General features: G+C 38.6%; 1 protein-coding gene across 1 annotated transcript; it reads right to left on the reverse strand.

The window, feature by feature from the left end:
• Window positions 1–869: 869 nt before the first annotated feature.
• Window positions 870–22092, reverse strand: RPE65 (retinoid isomerohydrolase RPE65). The gene is made up of 14 exons (XM_036871362.1): window positions 22082–22092; window positions 20899–20981; window positions 19086–19236; window positions 17488–17595; window positions 17243–17384; window positions 13639–13786; window positions 12348–12429; window positions 11977–12109; window positions 11728–11867; window positions 10628–10757; window positions 3793–3907; window positions 3601–3695; window positions 3378–3489; window positions 870–2023 (listed from the first exon to the last, which is right to left on the reverse strand). The coding sequence occupies exons 1-14, from the start codon at window positions 22090–22092 to the stop codon at window positions 1872–1874; spliced, it is 1602 nt and encodes a 533-aa protein (XP_036727257.1). The 3' UTR covers window positions 870–1871.
• Between the last annotated feature and the right edge of the window lie 1459 nt (window positions 22093–23551).

Genomic DNA, 23551 nt, shown 5'->3' on the forward strand with positions numbered 1-23551 from the left:
TAATGTAAGTTTTTAAAGCTCATATTCCATCTTTGCAATTGAAAACAGCTCCTAAGCCTTCTTGGTATAATATTAGCAATGATTATATAGACAATTCCAATTTTGGTGAAATGGTATTGTCAGAATGTTTTAGTCAGATGTGCCTCTCTCCCTTCTTAACACTGTGGTGATCTCCACAGAGCACAGGGCTCAAAATAGGATCCTGCAACAGGAGAAGTGGGCACACCAAATTGCCAGACTTGCTTACGGAAAAGGAATGGGAAGGAGGCAGGGACTGATTGGCAAGTGTAGGAAGTGACGGTTTTGGGAATTCTTTAAAATTTAAAGACTTAAATAAGTATAAAACTTAGTAATTATTCAGTAATTTATTTTCTTCATTTTTAAAAGAAATGGATAAATAGCCTTCTTTGTGGAACTATGTTCATGCGCCATGTCTAGAGACAAAAACAACAGACTGATGTTTATCTATAGTCACATATTCCACATTATTTTCTGGCATTTTTCTTTTTCTTTTTTGAGATATCTAGCTCTACCTAGGAATTATCCACAAAGAAATAATGATTACATTAAAAATCCACAGGGGGAAAAATGATGGAAAAGACCAGTAGTTGAGCTTAGATGAGCTGTGTGTGATTTTACTTTATAATTTCCACTTTCTTGTAATTTTAGATTTTCTTTGAAAAGTATGCTTTAATGAGTATTTATAATTTTAAAAAACGAGTTTGCATTTCATCTAAATAAAGAAATCAAATGGATGCATCAAGTACACTAGTCAGTCTGTTCCTTCAAGCTGTTTTTACTTAGTCAAACACAATGCTGATCATCTTAAATACAATGATATGTAATACTTTTGAGCATAAAATAGATGTCAGGATTAAGATATAGAATAAACATTTTTGTCAATCTTCATTATTTGCAATATGTAGCTCAGAAGAGAATAATTTTAAAAACAAAAGTGCTTAAAATATATTAATATTGGAAAGATAATGACAATATTTCTCTTTTTTCACTTTCAGGTGATTGCACAGTGCTTAAATATAATTAAGCAGACGAGGCAACAAAGTATAACCCCCCCCCCACACACACACATTATTACCCCATACTCTGATTTTAAATAGAAATTATATTTGTAAGTATTTTATGCTCTGTTTTTCAAAAAAATTACAGTCACTACTATATGTAATTGCTTGGATGTTATGTAAGCTTTTAATAGATAATCTCTGAGAAATTATTTGGTTGAGAGCCCTCAGTGGATTAGAGATAGGTTTCCTCATTATAAAATCAGAAATAGTAGTAATTGCTATTTAGTATATTAAGTATATTAAATGGAAATGTTAAAGTTTATAAAACTTGAGAATCTTTGAACAATTACATATATATGCATACAATTACACTGATTGTCTTAGATGATAGTCCCTGGTTTGAGAAAAAGTTTGGTTTGACATTTAATAATTAAGCCTTTTTGCAAGATACTGTTTTGACTTGGCAAAGCCACATACAAATCAGGTGTAGAGGACTGGCTTTTAAGTGTTAAAAAATAATTGGAGCAGATAGGTACCTAAAATACACTTTTATAATAGGAATAAAAGTTTAATAAATCCACATTCATTTGTTCTTTGATTATAAATATATAAAGAGTTTTTAGTTATGATGTGTCTGTCTCACAGGGAAAGTATGATTACCTAAATATGCACTTTTTTTAAAAGGAATTGCTTACTCAACTCTGTGCGTTCTGTAAAACATTGCAAAATTGTGTGCATCTGCAAGTTAAAACTCATGTACAGCAGGCTAAAACTGAACAGAATCTGACTGCAGACCTGACTATGTTTTTCTGGGTTTTGTCTCCAGAAACATATTAGGCTAGAATGTGCTCAGGATTTTTTGAACAGTCCATGAAAGGTGACAGGGATGTTAATCTCCACTTCAGCCCTGGCAACTTCACTCAAGTCCTTGGCATTCAGAATTAGGAGATAAGCGGGCTTTTGACCTGCCCCAGGGCTCACCACCACACTCAGAACTACACCTGTTAATCAGAAGTTAATAAGGCAATGTTGAATTAAAAAAAAAAAAAAGCCCACAGCATTAGATTAAGTGTCACTGAAATAATACAGGAAGCAAGGAAGCATTACATTGACAAATAAAGAAAACCAGATGACTTGATATCTTGTTCTGAGTCTTCTACTACCTGGCTATGTGGCAACCCTGAAAGGGATTTTAAATTTTTCATGTCCCCTGGACTATAAGCTCTAAGAAGGGAGTGACCCTATCTGTCTTGCCCACTGTTGTATCCCAATAGCCTACTACAATGATTACTTACAATGATAGTAAGTATTCATTAAATTCTTATTTAATGAATGTTTTGAACATGAATGAATGAACACAGAATGTTTCTGTGTTTTTATCTGTATCATACGATACAGATATTGTATGTGTCATACGATTTAACACCTGTTCTACCTGTGGCAAAAAAAGAATGTTGTGACAATCAAGTGAAAAATGTATATTAAAAGACTCTGGGAATTCCCTGGTGGTTCAGTTGTTAGGACTCCGTGCTTTCACTGCTGAGGAAGCGGGTTCAATCCCTGGTCGGGTAACTAGGATCCCGCAAGCTGAGCGGTGTGGCCAAAAAAAAAAAGACTTTGAAAACAGTAAGGTATATTATTTCTATAATTTCCAAGACCTAGCTGGAAGCTTACTTCCTTCAAACAAAATAAGAACAAACTTTTTGCGGTTTTGACTGGAAAGGCTGTATATGTAAAATCACTTAGCGTAAAACGGCTCTACAATTCCTTATTTTATTCATTTCTCTGTGGTTTTCCATATTTTAATCCCAGAGAGGATAACCTACCTCCTTGTCCCGGATAATCAATAGTTAACTAAGACTGACGCTTTGTAACTGAGTTGCTGTTTTATAGGCTGTTGCTCTGGATCCCCTTCTAGCCCCAGCTTACTAAAAGGAAAAACCAAAACTAGAAGCACAAAGCCTCATCCTCATTCTCTTGGATCTGTTAGAATACTCAATTTCCCTCCTTAGAACTCTATCCCTTTTCAGAAATGTATCTAGGTCAGGAAAGGCAAAAACCCAGGCCGCATGCTGCTCCTTCTTCCTCCTCTCCTTCATCTAGAGCAGACATTGATGTTCCATTGTGATGCCAGATGGTGCTTTAGCATTTTTCCAACAGTACCAAATGAAACCTGACCATAAGATAAAACTTATTTTCAAATAAGTTTAAATTCTTTAGTGCTGTCCCATTCAATAGTATAAAGGATTATTTCTGAACATTAGGGAATAATCAACATAACTCCTCTCCTAATTAACTAACTATATGAACTGCAATGAAAAGAGAGTGTTCAGACACATCTATTACTTTTATTACCGTCATCTTCCTCCAAGGCATCTGGGTGAGAAACAAAGATGGGTTCTGAGGGGTATGAATCAGGCTCTTGCCATACCCAAGTTTCTTTAGTTTTGACGTTCAGCTTACAGAGCTGCTTGTAAGAAAGAAAAGTCAATCAGTCAGTCAATCAAGTCAATATGCTCTACTTGACTAGCATGTGACTCAAAGTACTGTTCGAATATTAGGAAGATGGATTAATTACCCTGTCTGGAACAAAGTGATTCAAGCCAAGTCCATATGCGTATGTGTAAGGTTTCCCACCATACTTCTGGTAGTTGATTTGAGGAAATTCAAATGCTGCAAAATAGAGCACGTGCTTAGGAAAACTCGTTAATCTCTTTGAATGGAACATTTTGTTCTCTGTCATGTGAGGTTTTTTCCTAAATCATCTCACCTTGGCGAGGCCCTGAAAAGAGAACTTCAGGTTCCAGCCAGATGGTCTCGTCACTGCACAGAATTGCAGTGGCAGTTGTGTTGGGGAGTGTGACTAAATTCTTGCCTGTGTCAGCCTAAGAAAGAGGATAACAGAAACCTCAGTGAGCAGGAAAGAAAAATCAAGCAGCCATAAATATAGTCTTCCCAAGTTTTGTCTCCTGAGTTCTTCATTTCTTAAGTCAACATGTAGGGAGAGGCAGTGCAGAAAACTCTAGAAAGGGGAGCCCAGGAACATGACTGGGAAAGCTGTCTGTGCCCACGTCAGTCACTGGCTGTGTGTCACTGGGAAAGTCACACAACTTCATAGGCCCTCAGTCTTCTCATCAGTGAAATGAGACTGACCTCGAAGAAAATTTACAGCTCTGAGGATGGGCTCTGGAAAAAGAAGTATTCTTCTGAAGAACAACAAAGACTTCAACCTCTAGGTATCCATACAGTGTTTGTCTCCTTTATAGTTAGGCTATATTTTTATTTTATTTGAAAACAAAATCATACTCGTATGTTGTCAAAAAAGAAAACAAATTGAAAAACTACTGACCAGATGTTTTCTAAGATCTCTTGTCACCTACATTGCTCCCATGTGATTTTTCAGATTATTTTATGAAAGGAATGAATATCATGAGCTCTTTCAAAGAACATATTCATTTAGTAATACCTGCATCAAATACTTAAATACATGTTTTGTGTTAGACTCTATTCTAGCCATTTGGGATATTTCAGAGAACAGAGTCCCTATCATCATGAAGTTTACATTCTAATTTGGGAACATAAACAATATAAATATAATTAATAGATAAAGTGTTTAGTACATCATGAATGTGAGGAGAAAAAATAGAGCAGAGTAAGGGGGATCAGAAGTGTGCAGAGTAGGTGAGTTGTAATTTTAGTAGGTGGTCAGGGTGGGCCTCATTGAAAAGGTGACATTTGGGATAAAACTTGTAGATGAAGGAAGCTAGCAATGCAGATATCTGGGGAAGAGCATTTGAGCAGAGAGAACAAACTACAAAGGCCTGAGGTAGGAGTACGCCAAAGGTCCTTAAAGAACATTAAAGAGACCAGTGTGGCTGCACTGACTGAGCTCGGGGGAGAAGAGCAGGAGAGGAGAGTGAAGGGGTACAGACTGATAGGTCGTTGTGAGGTCTTGGTCTTTTTCTGTGAGTGAGAGATGGGAAGTCATTGGAGGGTTCTGAGCAGAGCAGTGGCAGGCTCTGATTTATTTTTAAAAGAATCACCCTGACTGCTCTGTCGAGATCACTTTTGCAGCTCAATATTAAAAAAACAAAAAACCCAATCCAAAAATGGGCAGAAGACCTAAATAGACATTTCTCCAAAGAAGACATACAGATGGCCAAGAAGCACATGAAAAGCTGCTCAACATCACTAATTATTAGAGAAATGCAAATCAAAACTACAATGAGGTATCACCCCACACCAGTTAGAATGGGCATCATCAGAAAATCTACAAACAACAAATGCTGGAGAGGGTGTGGAGAAAAGGGAACCCTCTTGTACTGTTGGTAGGAATGTAAATTGATACAGCTACTTTGGAGAACAGTATGGAGGTTCCTTAAAAAACTAAAAATAGAATTACCATATGACCCAGCAATCCCACTACTGGGCATATACCCAGAGAAAACCGTAATTCAGAAAGACACATGCACCCGAATGTTCATTGCAGCACTATTTACAATAGCCAGGTCATGGAAGCAACCTAAATGCCCATCGACAGACAAATAGATAAAGAAGATGTGGTACATATATACAATAGAGTGTTAGCCATAAAAAGGAACGAAACTGGGTCATTTGTAGAGACGTGGATGGATCTAGAGACTGTCATACAGAATGAAGTAAGTCAGAAAGAGAGAAACAAACATCGTATATTAATGCATATATGTGGAACCTAGAAAATGGTACAGATGAATCAGTTTGCAGGGCAGAAATTGAGACACAGATGTAGAGAACAAACGTATGGACACCAAGCAGCAAACCACCAAACCACCAAAGCAGTGGGGGGTGGGGGTGGTGGTGTGATGAATTGGGCGATTGGGATTGACATGTATACACTGATGTGTATGAAATGGATGACTGATAAGAACCTGCTGTATAAAATATATATATATATATATGTGAGAGATACAAAAATAAATAAATTAATTAAATACATGTAAGTTAAAAAAAAAAATAAAAGAGTAGGGGAGATTCAAGAGTGAAATCAGGGAAACCAGTTTGTCTTGTAGTAGTCCAGTCAAAAGAAAACAATGGTTCAGACTAGGCTAGTAGCATTGAAGTCAGTGAGGAGTGTAAGGTAGAGCCAAGAGGATTTCCTGATAGATAAGATATGGGGTGGGGAAGAGGCATGAAACTGAGAAAGGAGTCAAGAAGGGCTCCAAGGTTTTTGGCCTGAATAATTAAAAGTTGGAGTTGTCACAACAAAGATGGGGATTACTGAAGGTAATTTTTGGTAGGGGAAGAGGAGAAGTTTAGGTTTTGTCTATTAAACTTGAAGTGTTTATTGGACATCAAAATAAAGACATGGCATTGGCAGTAGCATGTAAGAACCTTGAGTTAAAAGGAAAGTTGGAGATGAAATTCTAGGCTGCTTTAAAGCATGAGTCTTTACAAAGGGAGTGAGTGTACAGATAGAAGATAGAACAAAGGGCTGAGTTCTGGTGCCCTCCAACATAAAGGGGTCTTCAAGAGAGGAATGAGGGGATAGGTGGTGGGGGCAAGAAGAGTTAAGAGAAGGATTTTGTAAGAGGGCAAAATAACAGCATGATATGCATGATTTAATGAAAACGGGAGGAGTGTGAGATATATGAGAGAGGGGGAGAATTGTAGAGTGTTGTCCTGGAGAGGGTGAAGAAGGATGGGAAAGAGTAGTTCTGAATAGGATGATGGATAATTCAGTATGAGTACAGATGCTGGTGGGTGGGTAGATGTGGTGGCAGGAGTCTACGTTCTTTTCTGATCTCTTTCATTTGTTTCAGTAAAATAGGAACCAGAGCCATCAGTTGAGTATGAGTGTGGAGGTGGGAGGTGTTAGAAGGTTGATGTGAAATATTTAACTAGGAAAGTGAAGTTGGGAAATGTAGCAGTAAGGTTTGTGGTCATGTACTTAAAAATGGGCCAATTAACACAATTGTGTGTTTTTAGCACTTAATTTCAGCCTTAGAGGTACAAGCATGGAGTGGGTGGAGGGTTGAATTTAACTAGGATTATGATTTTGACAAATAAATTCTATAAAGTTAAGAAAGAGGCAAGAGAAATGAAGATCTACTCAAGGGGGTGATTACAATGATTGACCATGAAATTGTTATTGAATAAGGATGGAAGGTAAGTCCTCAAGGGAGTGAGAGATGGTGAGAAGGTAATAGGTTCAATAGACTGGAGGTTCCTGGTGGGAACTGCAATAGGGCAAGTAATCTTAAAAGATAAGAGGTGGTAGTCAGAATGTGTCATGCATGAAACCAAGGTTATGGTAGAAGCACAGTCAAAGGTAATGGCAAGGTCAGTTGCATGACTGTGGGGAGTGAGTGGCTGAGATAGAATGGAAGACAGAATCAGTGGAGGACATCATGGAACTGAGAGGCCAGTTGTTGGAAGAGTCACCTATGATGTGTATATTGAAATAACTGAGAGTCAGGAGTAGATCAGGGTAGTGTGACACTGAGCCAGAAGGGAGAAGGAGTGGTGGTTAATCAGTGAGAATAATAATAAGGGGTGTATATATGTAAATGTAGACATACCACTTGGCTATATACTTAGCTGAAGTGAGATTTGAAATTGGAAGATTTTAAGGGTGGGTGGAAGGAGCAATGGTCTGGAAGCAGTGAAGTGGAATAAGTGTATCACAACCCCAGGCCCGGTGGTACAAGCGCTGTAAGAGGAGAAACTGCTACCCCTGGAAATTGCTGCTGAAGAGACCAGTGTCCTAGAGGGAATGTCAGATTTTTTGGTAAAAGAAGAAGGTGGAAGGAACCTTCTGAGCAGAGGATAGATGGAATTTTTCTGGTATGTACAATGAACTAAAAGGAAATAGTGAAAGATTTTCAGGATTGGGAAGAGATGGGAGGTGAGGATGGGTCTTGTGAGATTCTGTGAAGTGGGGCCTCGAGGCACTTCATGGTGATTTTGGGAAGGAGAGAGCGGCATGTGTGCATACATACATATTTATACATGTATACAGTAAGTTCAAATGTTGATGTCGAACATATTACTTATGCGACTGTAACTTTAATGATTTTACTCTGTCGTATCTTATTTTTTCCACCATTAAATTAGGGTTTTTAATGTAAGAGATCTGTAACATTATCTTTGCTTTCCAAACTAGCTCCTTATTTTCACTCCTCCCCCTCAATATTTTTTTAACAGATGCATTTATCCCCTGACCCAGCAATTTCACTTCTGAGAGTCTATCCTATTGCTGTATCTGCACATATATAAAATAACATACACACGAAGTTATTCCTTGTGACATTATCTGTAACAGCCAAAGAATGGAAACAACTCTGTTGCCCAGCAGTGAGGGACTTGGGTATGTTCACAAAAAAGAATACCATGCAGTTGAAGAAAGCAAATCTTCAATATATATTTTAAAATGAAAAGAAGCAAGGAACAAAAATGTGGATATAGAAAGTTACTTTTTGTGTAAAAATGGGAAATAATAATTATATATATTTATATTTTCTTATATTTGCATAAACAAAGGAAAAGGAAAGACATTAAAAGTTACACACAGAAGTGAAGGGGAATGGTATGGAATGGAGGCAGATAGAGGTTGGAGTGACACTTCCAGTGTGTACCTTTTTAGATCATTTTGATTTTTTGACCATTTAAATTCACTGCCTATTCAAAAATAATAAAGGTATATTTTAAAGATATCACTGTTATCTTAATCACTAAACTGGAAACTTCACTCATACTCTTTCCTCTCCTTCCTTCAATCTGTTTATCTATTTCCCTAATTTATGACTTATTTTTCTCTTCATTGCTAAACTTTTAAAAGTGCAGGCTATAGTGATTGCTCCCACATTCTCATCAATTGCTCACCTTTATTGCCTTGAAACCTGATTTCTGCCTTGCTCCCTACTCCCATGGAGATCACTAAATCTGGTTTTTGGCTCTTCATCTTCAGTCTTTTCAACTTGTCTATATATAGCAGTGGGCACCAGTGAAAACCTTCTCTTACCTTATCATGTGGCATTATCCTCTCTTAGCTGTAACTAGGGACGTTTGGTGACTTTTTTCTCTTTCTTTTTCTGACTCCTCTTTTCTTACCACTTTCTGCACATGGGTGTTTCCCCAACTTTTGTGCTTGGCCATCTTTTCTTTTCTTTCAGCATTTTATGGCTATCAAGTTCCTCATTTTTAAAATAAACAAATTTGTATGTTTCTTTTAAAACACTTACTCTAAAGTATGAAGTTTTCCTGCTAGCAATCTTATCTATCTTCATATATTTGATCATCATTTCAATACCAATAACTATCAGCTCTTTTCTTCTGACCCTACTTTGTGTCTCAAGGACCTGCACTTCCATATGAAAGCCTACAAGACGTCTTCACGAAAATGTTGTTGATGCTGATTTTGTTGTTGATGATGATTATAATGAATATTATTTAACACTTTCTTTGTGTGAGGGACTATATTCAGTGATTGACATATGTCACCTCGTTTATTGATCACAAAAATCCTGTATGGTGGATACAGATAAAGAAAAAGGGATTTAAAAAGGTTAAATGTCTTGCTGCAAATCACACAGCTAGAAAGCTGGAAGCCCTGGTCAACCTGGGTCTGTCTTGAAGTCAGCCCTTTTACTCATTCTCCCCCCTTCCTCATAGTTCTACAATTCACGTTTATCTCCAAACCTGCTCTGCCTATTACATTTCCTATTTCCAAAGGTATCAACACTCCAGACACATAGGCTTAAAGGATCTCTATGGTCTTTTGCATGTCTAAGACTTAATTCATTCTACCATCCAATCAAATGTAAGATCCTTTTAATTCTACCTGTAGGAACTCTCACTTTTGTCTGTTTGTCTGTTCCTACTACCACTACATTTTTCTATCACCTGAGTGATTTTCATTGTCTCCAATCCCAGGTCCCTATCATCATCCTTTCTTCACTTCCAATACTACTTACACACAACACAGCCTTATTTTAGAAAATCAAAGCTGCAAATAACCTTAGTTATTATCTAGTCCAATTTATTTAGGTTTCTGAGCAGGCAACCGAACTGTAGGGGAGCTTGCTCACTGAGTGACTTGCTCAGGGAAGCCGGACGTTTAGTAGCAGGGACAACTAGAGTAGTCAGTACGCTTGATACCCAGTCCACCAGCTCTGAACATGGCTTTCTTCTGTTCAAAACCTTGACTATCTCCCCATCACCTGTCAAATAAAGCACAAACCTTTTGGCCTGAAAGCCTTCAAAGACTGCCAACCTACTTTTTTTTTTAAGTTTTTTTGCCCACTTATTCCACTGTTTTTGCTTATGTTCTAACCAGTTGGATTGCAATCAGTTCTAAAGGATTTCGTAAATAGAAGAACAACAGGTGTAGAGTCAAAACCTGGTTTTCGTTTTGACTCCGCCACAGTTGGATTTTGCTAAGTCATGTGACTCTTCTGAGCTTCAGTTTCCTTGTTTATAAAATGAGGGAAGTGGAATTAGTTAATTTTTAAAGTTCCTTCCAGCTCTGAAATTTCAAGACTTTATGTATAAACACACAGCAGGAGAAAAAATGCTGAGCGAGATGAAACATTCTGGTTATATCTGAAATCTATGTAGAGGGTGGTTACCTTGTCAGTATTCAAAGGAAGTACGTATCTCCTAACTTCAGGCTGGGGAGCCTTTCTGGCATTTCTTTTCACCTCTTCCCAGTTCTCACGTAAATTGGCTAAATATAAGTAATTATAAACAAATTCAAATCTGCAAAAATAAGAAGTCAAACATGAGGACAGCCAATTACAAATAATTTAGAGACATGCTTCATGCCTTTTAAAAGCACAAGTGCCTACCTATTCTTCAGACCCCAACCCAGAACCTGCTAAAGACTCAGGAATACTGGAGCCATTTCTCCTGCCCACTCTGGGTGGAGAAAAGAATCCTGCTCATGGATATGTTTACATTAACAACAGCCTTTGAAACTTTCTGCTCTATTTCTCTATCACCATTCTGTCTGTGTCTTCAGGGGCTACTGTCTTTTTTAGTGACCTGCTGGGTTTTTTTTGTTTTTTGTTTTTTAACTTATTTATTTTTGGCTGTGTTGGGTCTTCGTTTCTGTGCGAGGGCTTTCTCCAGTTGCGGCGAGCGGGGGCCACTCTTCATTGCGGTGTGCGGGCCTCTCACTATCACGGCCTCTCTTTTTGCGGAGCACAGGCTCTAGACACGCAGGCTCAGTAGCTGTGGCTCACGGGCCTAGTTGCTCCGCGGCATGTGGGATCTTCCCAGACTAAGGCTCGAACCCGTGTTCCCTGCATTGGCAGGCGGATTCTCAACCACTGCGCCACCAGGGAAGCCCTGACCTGCTGTTTTGAAGAAAGCATATCTCTTTTTCCCAAACCCAGACTAGGTGGAGTTCTAGGCTCCCCAAAGGATCTTGTTAAGTTTGAGTGAAATTAAGCTTAAGTTTACTCATCAAGTCACAGAATCTTTTATTTTCGGGTCTGGTTCACGGACCTGATCAGTTTTCAATCATTAACCATAGTTTTGAGGTTCAGTTAGTGTTTCTGATTATCTAAACTCCCTACAGCCTTTTCAATCATATTTTGTGACTTAAGCATTCTTCTTGCTTTTTTAGATTTTATTCAGATTAAATATTGAGAGCGGCATCTCCAAAAAAACCCCTAATTTCCAGGAACAACTAGAGATGTAACATTTATCCAATGTCCTTTCTTACCCTTTCCAGCAACAGAGATCCACAATCAGAAACTCACTGTCTTCATAGGTATTGATGTGATGGAAGAGGTTAAAAGGAGATGTCCTGTATTTATTATTGATATACTTTTTTCTTTTTCTGTCAGCAATATGAAGCCAAACCTTGAAAAGTGAAGAGAATATTTTGATGCATTTAAAAAGAAAAAAAAGTGTGCATTATGAAAGACATATTCTTCAGAACCATAAAGCTGACGAATAAATGTAGACTTACCCCCATGGTTTCATTGGACTCAAAACAATCCATGTAGTTGGCTCCCCAAAGACTCCATGAAGAAAGGAACTTGAACAGGTTAATTTTGACTGGTGTCTCCACAAAAACAATATAGTTGGGAGTCAAACCAAAACTGTTCAGAAACAGAAATAAACTTGTGAGTGGGAAGGGTTGATTCTCAAACCACAGAGAAATATGTACACATGAGGTTTGCTCAGTTATATGAATCAACAGTGCCTACATGAAATTAACTACATTTAAATTTAGGTTTCTGCAAGAAAATGTCATGATCAGGATTGGTATCAAAGGTAGGCAAAGCAGATCTTTAAACCTGAGTTTTCCTGAAGATTCATAGCAGGCCTTCAAGTTACCTATGGACGTAAGATGGCTTGAATCGGTCACTGCAGGGGAATTGTACAACAATCTCTGACTTGCTTATTGGATCTTCCTTGTCTGAAATAAAGTGGTTTCAAAAGGCTGTGGAACAGCCTCTTTTTTTATTTTTTTTTTAAATACAAAGCATTTAGAACAGCTTATGCAAGCAAAGAAATACATTTTCAGATCTTGATTTTTTAAAGAGTTTATTTCCATTTTCTCAGTCACTGGCATTTCTTAGAGAAATTTCATGTGGAGCTGCAATCACCCAGGAAAATCCAAATAGCAGCAGATTTGGAAAGTACACTCAAACAGTGTGTGGCAGACAGAGTACAGTGGAGTCACATCTTACATCTGGAGGTGGGTTCTAAGTCAAGGGAGTAAGGCAAAATTTTAGTATGGTCAAAGTGCCTTTTACAATCTCTTAAGTTATCTATAATGTTATGGCATATGTGGTTTTGGGTCCATAGCCCTTTACAATAATTCTTAAGCACATTAAAGTTTATTTACTACTAAGGCAGTGTCTTCAAACCTTAGTGTATATAAGAACCACATAAAAAGCTTCTGAAAATACTGACTATGGGCTCACCCCTAGAATTACTCATTCAGTCTACCTCAGGTGGGGCTCAAGATTTGTATTTCTAACAGGTTCCCAGGTGATACTGCTGGCCCAGGGTCTATACTTCAAGAATCATACTAAGCAGTAATAAATAAAAATCCATATATACTCAAATAATTCTATTATCAAGATCATTATCAAATTTCTGGCAAGGAATGGAAGATGAATGGAGAATTCTAAAGAGTACTCTCTTCTGTTTTAATATTCTTTCTCTATAGTATATGAGTTAAAAGGTTATGTTTGTAGTTTTGGGAATTAAATACACATAAAATACTACACTTTCATATACATGTGTGTATCCTATTACACATACACATATTTGTTTAAAATCTTAATTTTGTCTGGCACATGGATAAGTGCTCAATAAATATTTGCTGGATTCGAATCTAAATCTTATATGATCAAAGTCACATATACACTACATCTTTGAAACACTGTAGAATAGAACATGGCGACTTATTTTTGAAGATGTCATTTCTGGCTATGGTGTTCTTTGGCATTGGTCTCCTGGTAGGGTAAGGGTGAGGGGCAGTTGTCCTAAAATCTGAGAGTAATTTAACTGTCCATATAGTGCTATCCTGATATTTCTGATCTGACACCCTGTATTTCCAGTAACTTTCTCATATTATAGATACTTGTTTTAAGAAGAGTCAAAGTGGTAAACTGACCTGCTTGTAGTGGAGGGATCTTTACAATATTGTAGGCAATTGAAAAATTTTTCCCAAAGCAATTACCAATATTGTAAACAGTCCCATCATTTTCAATGTGGGGGTGAGCAGTGGCTCCATTGACCGAGACATAGTTGCAAAGATCAACCTATGGAAGGAGAACAAACATCACCCATGTTAAGAGAAAGATCGTATTACACCTTTGGTTCCTCAGTCTGACCTCACCGTTACCACTTGCACCCTCACCCTAAGTGTGCTTTCTCTCTCTTTCCATCTCTCTGGGTCTTACCCTCTTTTAAGTCTGTAGAAGTCCCATCTTTAGTGCTGAGCTCTCCTCTGACCCCCATGCTGACCCCTCATGCCTCTGAAATCTTCAAGTTCTCCCCAATTGAGCTCTTAAATTGATGTAGGCCATACATTCCTCTGGTTGGTTACTTTCCTTTTGCACATGCAGTTTGTCTTCAAACAGTGACGAATTTGAATCCTGGAACTTCTTTACATTCCCCTTATTGAATTACATTGAATTGTATGCTGATAGCCAATAATTTTCATTTTATAAAAATGGCAATTTTTTATGATACAACCTAAATACCAAATCCAGTGTCTTACATACAGAATGAATTTGGAACTGAAAGGAACTTCAGGATTCATCTAGTATAGAAAGTCTTAACCTAAACAGACTTCAGGGGAACCATGAATTCCTGGAATTAATGGAAACTTTTTGAAGACAGGATTCAGTGCTTTAATTCATTTTGGATTCTCATAAAAAATTCAAAACCACTAATCTACCACAAACCTCTCAGTTTACATAAGAAGAACTTGAGGTGTCAGAGAGATCAAATGACTTTTCTAAGGATGTAGAGCACTAGAATTTCTACCTGGAACCTGCTCAATAAAGATTTATTGAATGAATAATCGATGGAGTATATATTTGTCTAACCAAAATTCTTTCTATGTGATTAGGAGAGTATGTTTTAAAGCATAGGGAGTTTTTAGCACCCTCATTTAAATAAAAGGCAAGACATTTATTCAGTCATTCAGTCATTCATCAAGTATTCCTTGAGCTTCTATTATATGCCAGGTGCTGTGTCAGGGTCTAGGAAAACAGAGATGGCCCTTGCTTTCAAGAACTTCAGTCTAGATTTGCACTGTCCACTATGGTAGCCACATATAGCAATTTAAATGTAAGTTAACCATAATTAGACAGCACTTCAAATTCAGTTCCTCAGTCACATTAGCCACATCCAAGTACTCAATAGCACTTGGACAATGAAAATATAGAACATTTCCATCGTTGTAGAAAGTTCCATTTAATAGCACTGTATTAGACCAATAAGCTGGTATACAGTGCAGTAGGTGCAAAATGGTATCTGTAAAGAAAGGCCATCTAACCCAGACTAGGGGAGTAGGCAGGGCTTCCCAAGGGCAATGACTCCAACACATGCTTGAAAGATGAGTAAAATTTACCAGATGGAGAAGGATGACAGTGTGTTCTAGGGAGTAGGAACCCTAATGTAAAGGCATAGAGTTGCAAAAAGTTAATGCTTCTTGGGGATTACTAGTCATTCAGCATGGCTGCGGTGATACACACAGATGGAGGAGGAGAAATAAAAATGGGCCAGCCACAAAGGTCTGTGTTTTTAACTTTATCTTGGAAACTATGGGTGCACTAGTTGGAATAACACATTTATACTTGCATTTTAGAAAAAAAAATTGCTTCTACTGAATTAAGGAGGCTGTATTTAAGGGAATCAGGCTGAAGGCAAAGGAACTTGTTAGAAGTCTATTTCAGTAATAGTAAACAAACAAAATCACTCAAAATTTTAAAACTACATTTTTATACGAAGTCAGGGTATAGTGCTGCTCACAATGAAACCTGAGTCCTAATAAAGTCTATTCTGGAGCCATACCATGAACTTCACACTTCCAATTAAATTACTATGGTAATCGGATTCACTGCCAAAGTCAAATGGATGGTTTAGAAACTCAGTTTCAGTATTTCTCTAAATGATCTACATACACACTCATATGTGGTTTCAAACATACATCTAAACTAAGAAAGAGCTATCGAGAATATGTTAAGCCTTAGTAAATAGTCTGTTGGGGATTACAAATCAGCTTGTGATATTGAGACCCATTGTTGGGACTCCTTTTCCTTTCTATTCCTACTACACCGAATATCTAGTTCTGGTCTTCAATTCCACCTAACTGGTCTCCTAGCTATCCCTTATCTCTTTTGTCCTCCCATACAGCTTACACGTGGCTTCCAGATTAAATAAGCTAAAGTACAGCTCTGCTTATACCACTTCCCTGAACAAAAACTTTCAGTAGCTTCCCATCAGCTAAACGATTTATTCCAAATTTTTGTCCATTATTCAAACTTCTAGTTTCACCCTACCCTGTGTTTCACTATTCCCCTTGACATGACATGCTTTAGATCACTAGTTCTCACCTGGGAGTGCTATTGCCCCCTAGGGGGAGAGTTGGAAATGTTGGGGAGCATTTGGAGTTTGTACAATGATTGAGGACATGTCTGGTGTTTAGTAGGTGGGATCAGGGATACCAAACCTCTGCAGTGGGTGGGACAGTCCCCACAATGATGAAGTACCACCGGCCCAATGCCACTGCCACCTCCATTGAGAAATACTGCAAATCTAGCCAAATAAATTATTCTTTATCCTCCAGTTTCCCACCTCTATACAGTTGATCATGGTACTCCCTGTATATGAAATGTTCTTTCTCCAAATTCAATGAAGTTGTGCCTTCCCTTTAACTTCTAATTCAAATGCAAGACTTTTAAACCTTCCTTGATCTGCCCCACTTCACATCCACCAACTACTGCCAGAAGTAATCTTTCTTTGTCCTTTCATAGAAGGTTTTCCTTCTGTGAAAAGAGTCATCACATTCTGTGTCCTATTATAGTTAAGTAATGTATTTATTTGATTTCTCCACCTAGGTGTTAAGCTTTCTGAAGACAAGAACAATGTCTTGCAAATAGTTACATCTTAATAAATATTGGTTGAAAATGTAGATCTATCTTATCGAATGCTGCACCGAGACTGCCTAAGTTCTCATCAAAATTTGTCACTTTCTAATACTGCTGACATGTTTCTCTATGCTTTTTCATTTAAGATATAGCTTTATTTCTAACAAGAAGTGTCTATAAGAAGGGGCAGGTTGGTGCAACACACTTTCCTAGAACAATGAATGGTAGGATTTTCAATATTAAATGTGCCAGTTCCATGCTAGTCTATAAAAACCATGAAGAGCAGGGACCATGTTGTCTTTACTCATTGGTATATCTTTTGCATCTAGCATAAGTTCTGGTACATGGAAGGGACTCAATAAATATTTGTGTCACAAATAAATATGTTAGGCATTTTATACGGTTTTCCTCCAATCCACATAATAAATGTTTGAAATTTCACAGATGGAGAAACAAAGTTTGCCCTATGTCACATTGCTAGTAGTTGATGACAAAGCAGGGATTTGAAACTTAATCTATCTGGCTCTCATATTCTTCAAACCCAAATGCACAGCTGACTTAAGTCTAAGTTGCAAATTCTAAATTCCTGAGCGATATCGTCTGAGCGCTGTGTCCTACCTGCTTAATTGTCTCCAAGGTCTCGGGATTAATCTTTGTAATGAAGTTGGTCTCTGTGCAGGCATAGTAATCTTCCCCCACTGGGTAGATATTAACAAGGGCATTGTCAGTAACCTCCACTCCTCGAAAGTAAGAAAAAAACCTGCAGAAGCAAATGGATTTTTCAGTCCAGTAACTTTCAAGCCATGAGAGAAAAAGGGCTAATGTAAAACGTCTTTAATAACATGCAGTTGGGTTTCAGTAACCTGGAAAATATATTCTTGCAGGGGTCTGGGAAAGCACAGGTGCCAAATTCTGTTATGACGATCCTTTTCTCAGTCATTGCCCGTACGTAAGCATCAGTGCGGATGAACCTGAAGGACATTGAGACACGGGAAAGGGTCACAGACAAGGGCAATTAGTGTAGTCCATGGGGAGCTTAGAATATGGTCATTCCATGTGCCCTTCTAAAGTCAGAATCATAAATCCACAATATGAAGAATGAAGAGTCTCGTAACTTTCTTGGGGTGACTGAAGGAGAAAGAGACAATGTGCCACGAGCTTAAATTTATGTCTTATAAACTTCACAGTGACATATGAGGAAATCAAGGTTCAGAGAAATTAAGTGATCGGCATATGTGGCCAGAGCCAGAAAACATGCCTTTTCCATATCACACTATGCAGCCCCATGGGTAGTTCACATTGGACCTCTGACTTCCTGTAGCCTATAATTCACCAATCTACACTGAGCGGGGAAGTATAGAACATGTTATGTTGAATTATATTCCTTTCAATCTTCCTCATGTTCCTCTTGTGTTTTTCTTCAATTTAAAAATTTATTTTGCTACTTTTAGAAGTAGATATTCTTGAATCCGGTCTTTTGCACAGGCAGACCTCCTGAACCATATCTCCCAGACTAGATGGCATATGTTGCCTAGGATTTCTCATGTGGAGAGCCAGTTAAAATCTGATTTTGCACTTTCATGAAGAGGAAAAAGTACCAAGGTCTTTAGAAGGCGTATAAAGGCTTTGCCTGACCTCCAAAATATGCTTTCATAACTAAATTTTTGCTTGACCTGATCTGTTTCTCTTCTATTACAGTCCAAGTTATCCTGACTACTTCAAGACTCCATTTATTCTTTCTTTTGATGTCTCTTCAGAATGCCTGAAATCTTTGGTGATCAACAAAGCTGCTAACAGGCCTGAATATTAAGGCATAAGACAAACTATTTATTGTGGTGTTAATGAATCTTTGTAATGAAATTGGAGTGATGGCTTAGGGCTTCAAGCCTTTTAGCAACAATCTTTTGTTTTTAGAAAACTTCTCTTTTTTGTATTATTATGACATACTTGGTCCTTGCCTCCTTTGTGACACCCCTCCCTCCTTCCCATTGGCCTTTCTGATTATAAAAAAGGAAAGACATCAAGAGACCCATGGTTTAATAAAAATAAAAATAACTATTATTATAATTAAATGCTTCCTTTGGGCTAGGTACCATGTTCTCATTTAATCCTTGTAATAAACCCTGAAGTAAATTCTCATTTCTCCCATTTTTATAGATGACAAAACAAAGAATTAGAGATTAACATCTTGCCAAAGGGCACCCACCTAGGCAAATGGTATGTAGTAGGGGATATAGGATTTGAAGCCAGGCATGTCAGACCCCAAAGCCCTAGTTCTTAGCTGCTTCTTTATCCTGTAGTACATCTCCGAGGTGTCCATACAGACTCACTGGCCCAGGAGGATTCTGAGCGGAGGCGAGTATAAAAGTCTCCTCTTGGGTTCAGGAGGTTGAAAAGTACATGGAGGGAGGAGCTGAGATAGGTCCGACCCCTAGGAGGAGTGGGCCCTAGTGTTCTTTACCTTCTGTGGTATGTGACGTGTCCTTCTTTAAAGTCAAACTTGTGCAGGAGAGCTTGCCCATCAAACAGGTGGTAAAATGGCTCAGATCCAACTTCAAAGAGTCCTGGCCCACATCGAAGGAGACTGCCGGTCAGCCAGAGGGGGATCCTGCCTGTGATGAAGGCAAGACTCAGAACATTGCTTCTTACCCCTGCCCTTCTCACCCAGGTAAGGAGCAGTGATTATCTAAGCAGCCCGATTGGGCAGCCTCTTACTTCTAAAGCTGGCAGTCATTTCCATTCCCAGCTGTCACGGAGGGTAGCTCTCAGGAAATGCCTGCTGGCCTACTCTCCTTTCACTAGGAGACCAAGTGGTAGGAAATGTGGCAACATCTCAGAGTTTAGATAAAGGGTTGGAAGGAGACAAGGAAAAGTATCTTGAATGGAATGGGATTCTCCATCTAACAGATTTCCCCAGCTACCAATACATTTGCCTTTTTACTGTCTCACTTTTAAGAAAAATTTCAAATTTCTTGATATATAGGAGGGATGGATTAGAAGCAGGGATCTAGATACTAAACAAAGATGTGTCTACAGAACAAACCATTTAAATGAAACAACAAGAATACTGGCTTCTTAAAATATAGAGCTATATTCCTTTGAGAATATGGGCTACTGTCCAGATAAAGGTCAACCTGCTGTAGCAGAAAGTGCAAAGGGCTGTCAGAGACCTGAATTCTGGTTCAGGATTTGCTATGTGCCATCTCTAGGCCTCCGTGTCCTTCTCTGCAAAATGAGGGGCACACAAGAAAGGCCTTAAGTCTGTTCAGTCTAAACAGTTAGGTTTGTGCCCTTTGATCCTTTGAAAAGTGCAGCGTTTGGCAGTGTTTGTATAATCCTTGCCATTAAAAAAAAATGTATTATTTCATATAGCTCAATTTCAGCAGCCCACTTTATAAGGATTTATATTTCTGATAAAAATTTGAAAAGAAGGCATGGCTTAACTAAAAGGCACAGCATTAATTTGATTGCTAGAACCTAGATTGTTAGCATGAGAATCTAGTTGAGAAAGAGCACTGGGCTCCTCCCTTCTATTTTACATAAGAGACAATTGGGAGGAAAGAGACCTGCCCAGGCTTTGGACCTTCCTATAACACCATGTCTAAGCAAGGACGCTATGTGGATCATGTGGTGACTTTGGATAATGATAACAGTAGTAATAATAACAACCATCTATTGATAACTTTGTGCTGGATACTGTGCGAGTCTTTCTATTTACATTATCTCATTTAATCTTCACAACATCTCAATGAGGTAAAATTTGGTTTATGGTAGGTGAATGAATTGAGACTCAGAAAGTTTAAGTAACTTGTTGAAGGATTCACAGATAGTAAAATAATAGAGCTACGATTAGCACCTACATCTGCCTGACTCCAGAACCAAGACTTCTGATATAATGGGCATGAAACCTACCACCCTTTATTGTCATATTCCCAGATGCTTGTCACCAGGCCTTCATTTATTCTGCAACTGATAGAACAGACATTTACAGGACATTTTCTATGTGCCAGGCACTGAGCTCGGCACTGACAGTTTAAAGATGACAAAGGTGTAGTCCCAGTTGTTAAGGAATTCCAGTTAGGTAGCATTTTTCTATATTAGAGAAGTAAAGAAAAGAGGAAATGGGTTCTTAGTATAAAAAGCCCAAACGTCCAGATTCCTCTCTCTGTAGCCCACAGGGGGAGCCCGTACTGAGAGGTGTCAATGAATAAGGAGACAGAGAAGAGAGATTGAGACAGAAAAGAGAAGATGGCTTCAAGATAGGTGAGACCAACCTGTAACATGAGCTGTGAGCGGTGAGGATAGTTCCTCCACAGTTTCAAACAGTTTCTTGTAACCACCAGCAGGATGTTCGACTCTGAAATGGTAGAATAATGAGGAGGAAGCCCATGTGGAATCTCAGGAAGTCCACGGAGACAGAGGCAGAGCTCCAGGAGAAAAGATGCTCTCTGCTCAATGGTGGTGCATACTGCCAGTCTAGCCTGGGCTGGGAGCACACAGTGTTTTGGTGTGGTGTGGTGGTAGAAATGGATCAGGGTGGCAAAGGGGCCCAGGTCAGTGCTCCTTCTTTGATGAAGGAGAAAATGACCTCCCTTTTAATGCCACAGTGGACTTGCCCTCTGCAGTTTTCCCATATTTCTGAAGACAAGTCAACAAATCCCGCCATTGTCACTTCTCTTCCTGACTGAGTCCTTCCCACAGAATTAGCCTGCCCTGTCTGCATCATTTATTCTCTTGCCTCACAGACAGTCTCATTCCTCTCCCTCTTATGCACTGGGAGACCACAGGCTTGGGGGTCAGTTTGTCATCCTTTGTTATTCACTCATATTATATCATCACTTCTTCCCATCATCTCATTTCATCACCAATCTCCAAGAGCTACAGTACATTTTAAATATAGTCAGACAAGGAGATTTAGGTCTTATATTTTTGATTATTTTCTCCCTTCTCACTTTGGCTCCATTTTATAACTTCTTAGAGTGAGAGCTCTGACCAGACTGCCTAATTATGATAGTTATTTTTTATTAAGCACTTACCATGTGCCACATACTATAAAAAGGACTTTGTATGCTATTCGTTCATTTAAATCTCACAACACCATAATGGGGTAAGTACTACTCATTCTATATATGGAAAAGCTAAGACTTCAAAAAGTAATTTGCCCAAAATCACACAGCTAGGAAATGGCTGGGCAAGAAGTGGAACCCAGGTCTGCCTCATTGAAATCTTCATGCTCACTACTACTTCCAAGGCCCATTCCAAGCCACACAAATCCCACTGTAATTTAGACCTGAATTCTAGATATTTGCTTCAATATATAAATAGGAAGAAACTCCCCGACCATGACCCAAGGCCTTCCCTAAAAGGGTCATCAATCCTCTTCAGGAGCTCTTGAAATAGACCATTTACCATCAACACACTAAGGAATTAAAAAAATAATCTCCCAGAGATACTTACTGGCTGGACATTTTCTCTCAGTGGAGGATTGAGAGTTCTGGCACCAGTTGTGGAATGAGGAGGCAAGTCCTCAGCCAGGGGCCTTTATATGCCTTCTAAATCCACCTAAAAAGAGTTATGGCTTTGGGAACCCTTTCTCACCCCTTCAGCTGAGAGAGGGTGAATAGAAGTGGCTTTCAGTGCTCAGATATTCCTGATGCTTGAGCATTAATTTGGGCTGGCCGCTCCCTTAATTGTTTTTTGGCTATTTTCCAGAGACCTCAATCCTTCCCAAAGAGAATGAGAAGTGGATTAGAAAGAAAGGAGTTGTGTGGGAGTGGCTAGCATCAGGCCTGTGCTGATCCGTGTCACCCCACTGGAACCTGGCAACATTCTCTGGTGCCCACCTCCCTCTTCCACTTCTGTGCCCTCATCTTTAGTCCCATTCATTTATTCATTCACTTACTTACTTTTAAAAATATCTATTACACATTGTCTATGGAGCAGGCATGGATGAGCCATCTCTGTCTTCACACATCTTGTAACTCTGCAAGAATAACAAGGAACTAACAAACTATTCAATACAATTTTATAAGTGCTATGATTGGAGAAGTATGGAGTGTTATGGAAGCATATTGTAGCACTTCTAACTCTCTCTGGTCACCTTATCAGCTCCATTCAGGGCCCAATTATGACCAGGCTGAGGACTTCAGCTATGTTCTTTTGATTTGCTGCAGATGAACCCCTTTCATATCTTTGCTTGTTACTAATGCTTTCCTGATCTCCACATCACCTTCCTGTTCATTGGTACGTGTGCTGCACTCAGATAGTAAATAGCACTATTTCATTCATATTTCCACACTCCTTTATTTAGCCTCAATTGTTTGCCAGCACAGACATGGTACTGACCAAAGGAGTCCCCCGGAAACAGACAAGATACTTACTATACCAGCTGGAAACCTTAACATTTTTTTAGAAACTCACCATGATCAAGTGGGCTTTATCCCAGGAATGCAAGGACTCTTCACTATACACAAATCAATCAATGTGATAAACCATATTAACAAATTGAAGAAGAAAAACCATATGATCATCTCAATAGATGCAGAAAAAGCTTTTGACAAAATTCAACACCAATTTATGATAAAAATCCCCCAGAAAGAAGGCATAGAGGGAACTTACCTCAACACGATAAAGGCCATATATGACAAACCCACAGCCAACATCGTTCTCAATGGTGAAAAACTGAAACCATTTCCACTAAGATCAGGAACAGGACAAGGTTACCCACTCTCACCACTCTTATTCAACATACTTTTGGAAGTCATAGCCACAGCAATCAGAGAAGAAAAAGAAATAAAAGGAATCCAAATTGGAAAAGAAGAAGTAAAACTGTCACTGTTTGCAGATGACATGATACCATACATAGAGAATCCTAAAGATGCTACCAGAAAACCACTAGAGCTAATCAATGAATTTGGTAAAGTAGCA

This window comes from Balaenoptera musculus, chromosome 1, assembly GCF_009873245.2.
Source record: "Balaenoptera musculus isolate JJ_BM4_2016_0621 chromosome 1, mBalMus1.pri.v3, whole genome shotgun sequence".
Classification (NCBI taxonomy): Eukaryota; Metazoa; Chordata; class Mammalia; order Artiodactyla; family Balaenopteridae; genus Balaenoptera; species Balaenoptera musculus.

Bases quoted from the DNA above. Each gene is read 5' to 3' on its own strand.
- RPE65 (XM_036871362.1), bottom strand. The intron at 3,908-10,627 runs GTAACCACCCTC...CCTCTTTCTTAG, and splicing joins TTCCTTTGAATACTGACAAG to GCTGACACAGGCAAGAATTT. The intron at 3,490-3,600 runs GTAATTAATCCA...TCTTACAAGCAG, and splicing joins ATCACTTTGTTCCAGACAGG to CTCTGTAAGCTGAACGTCAA.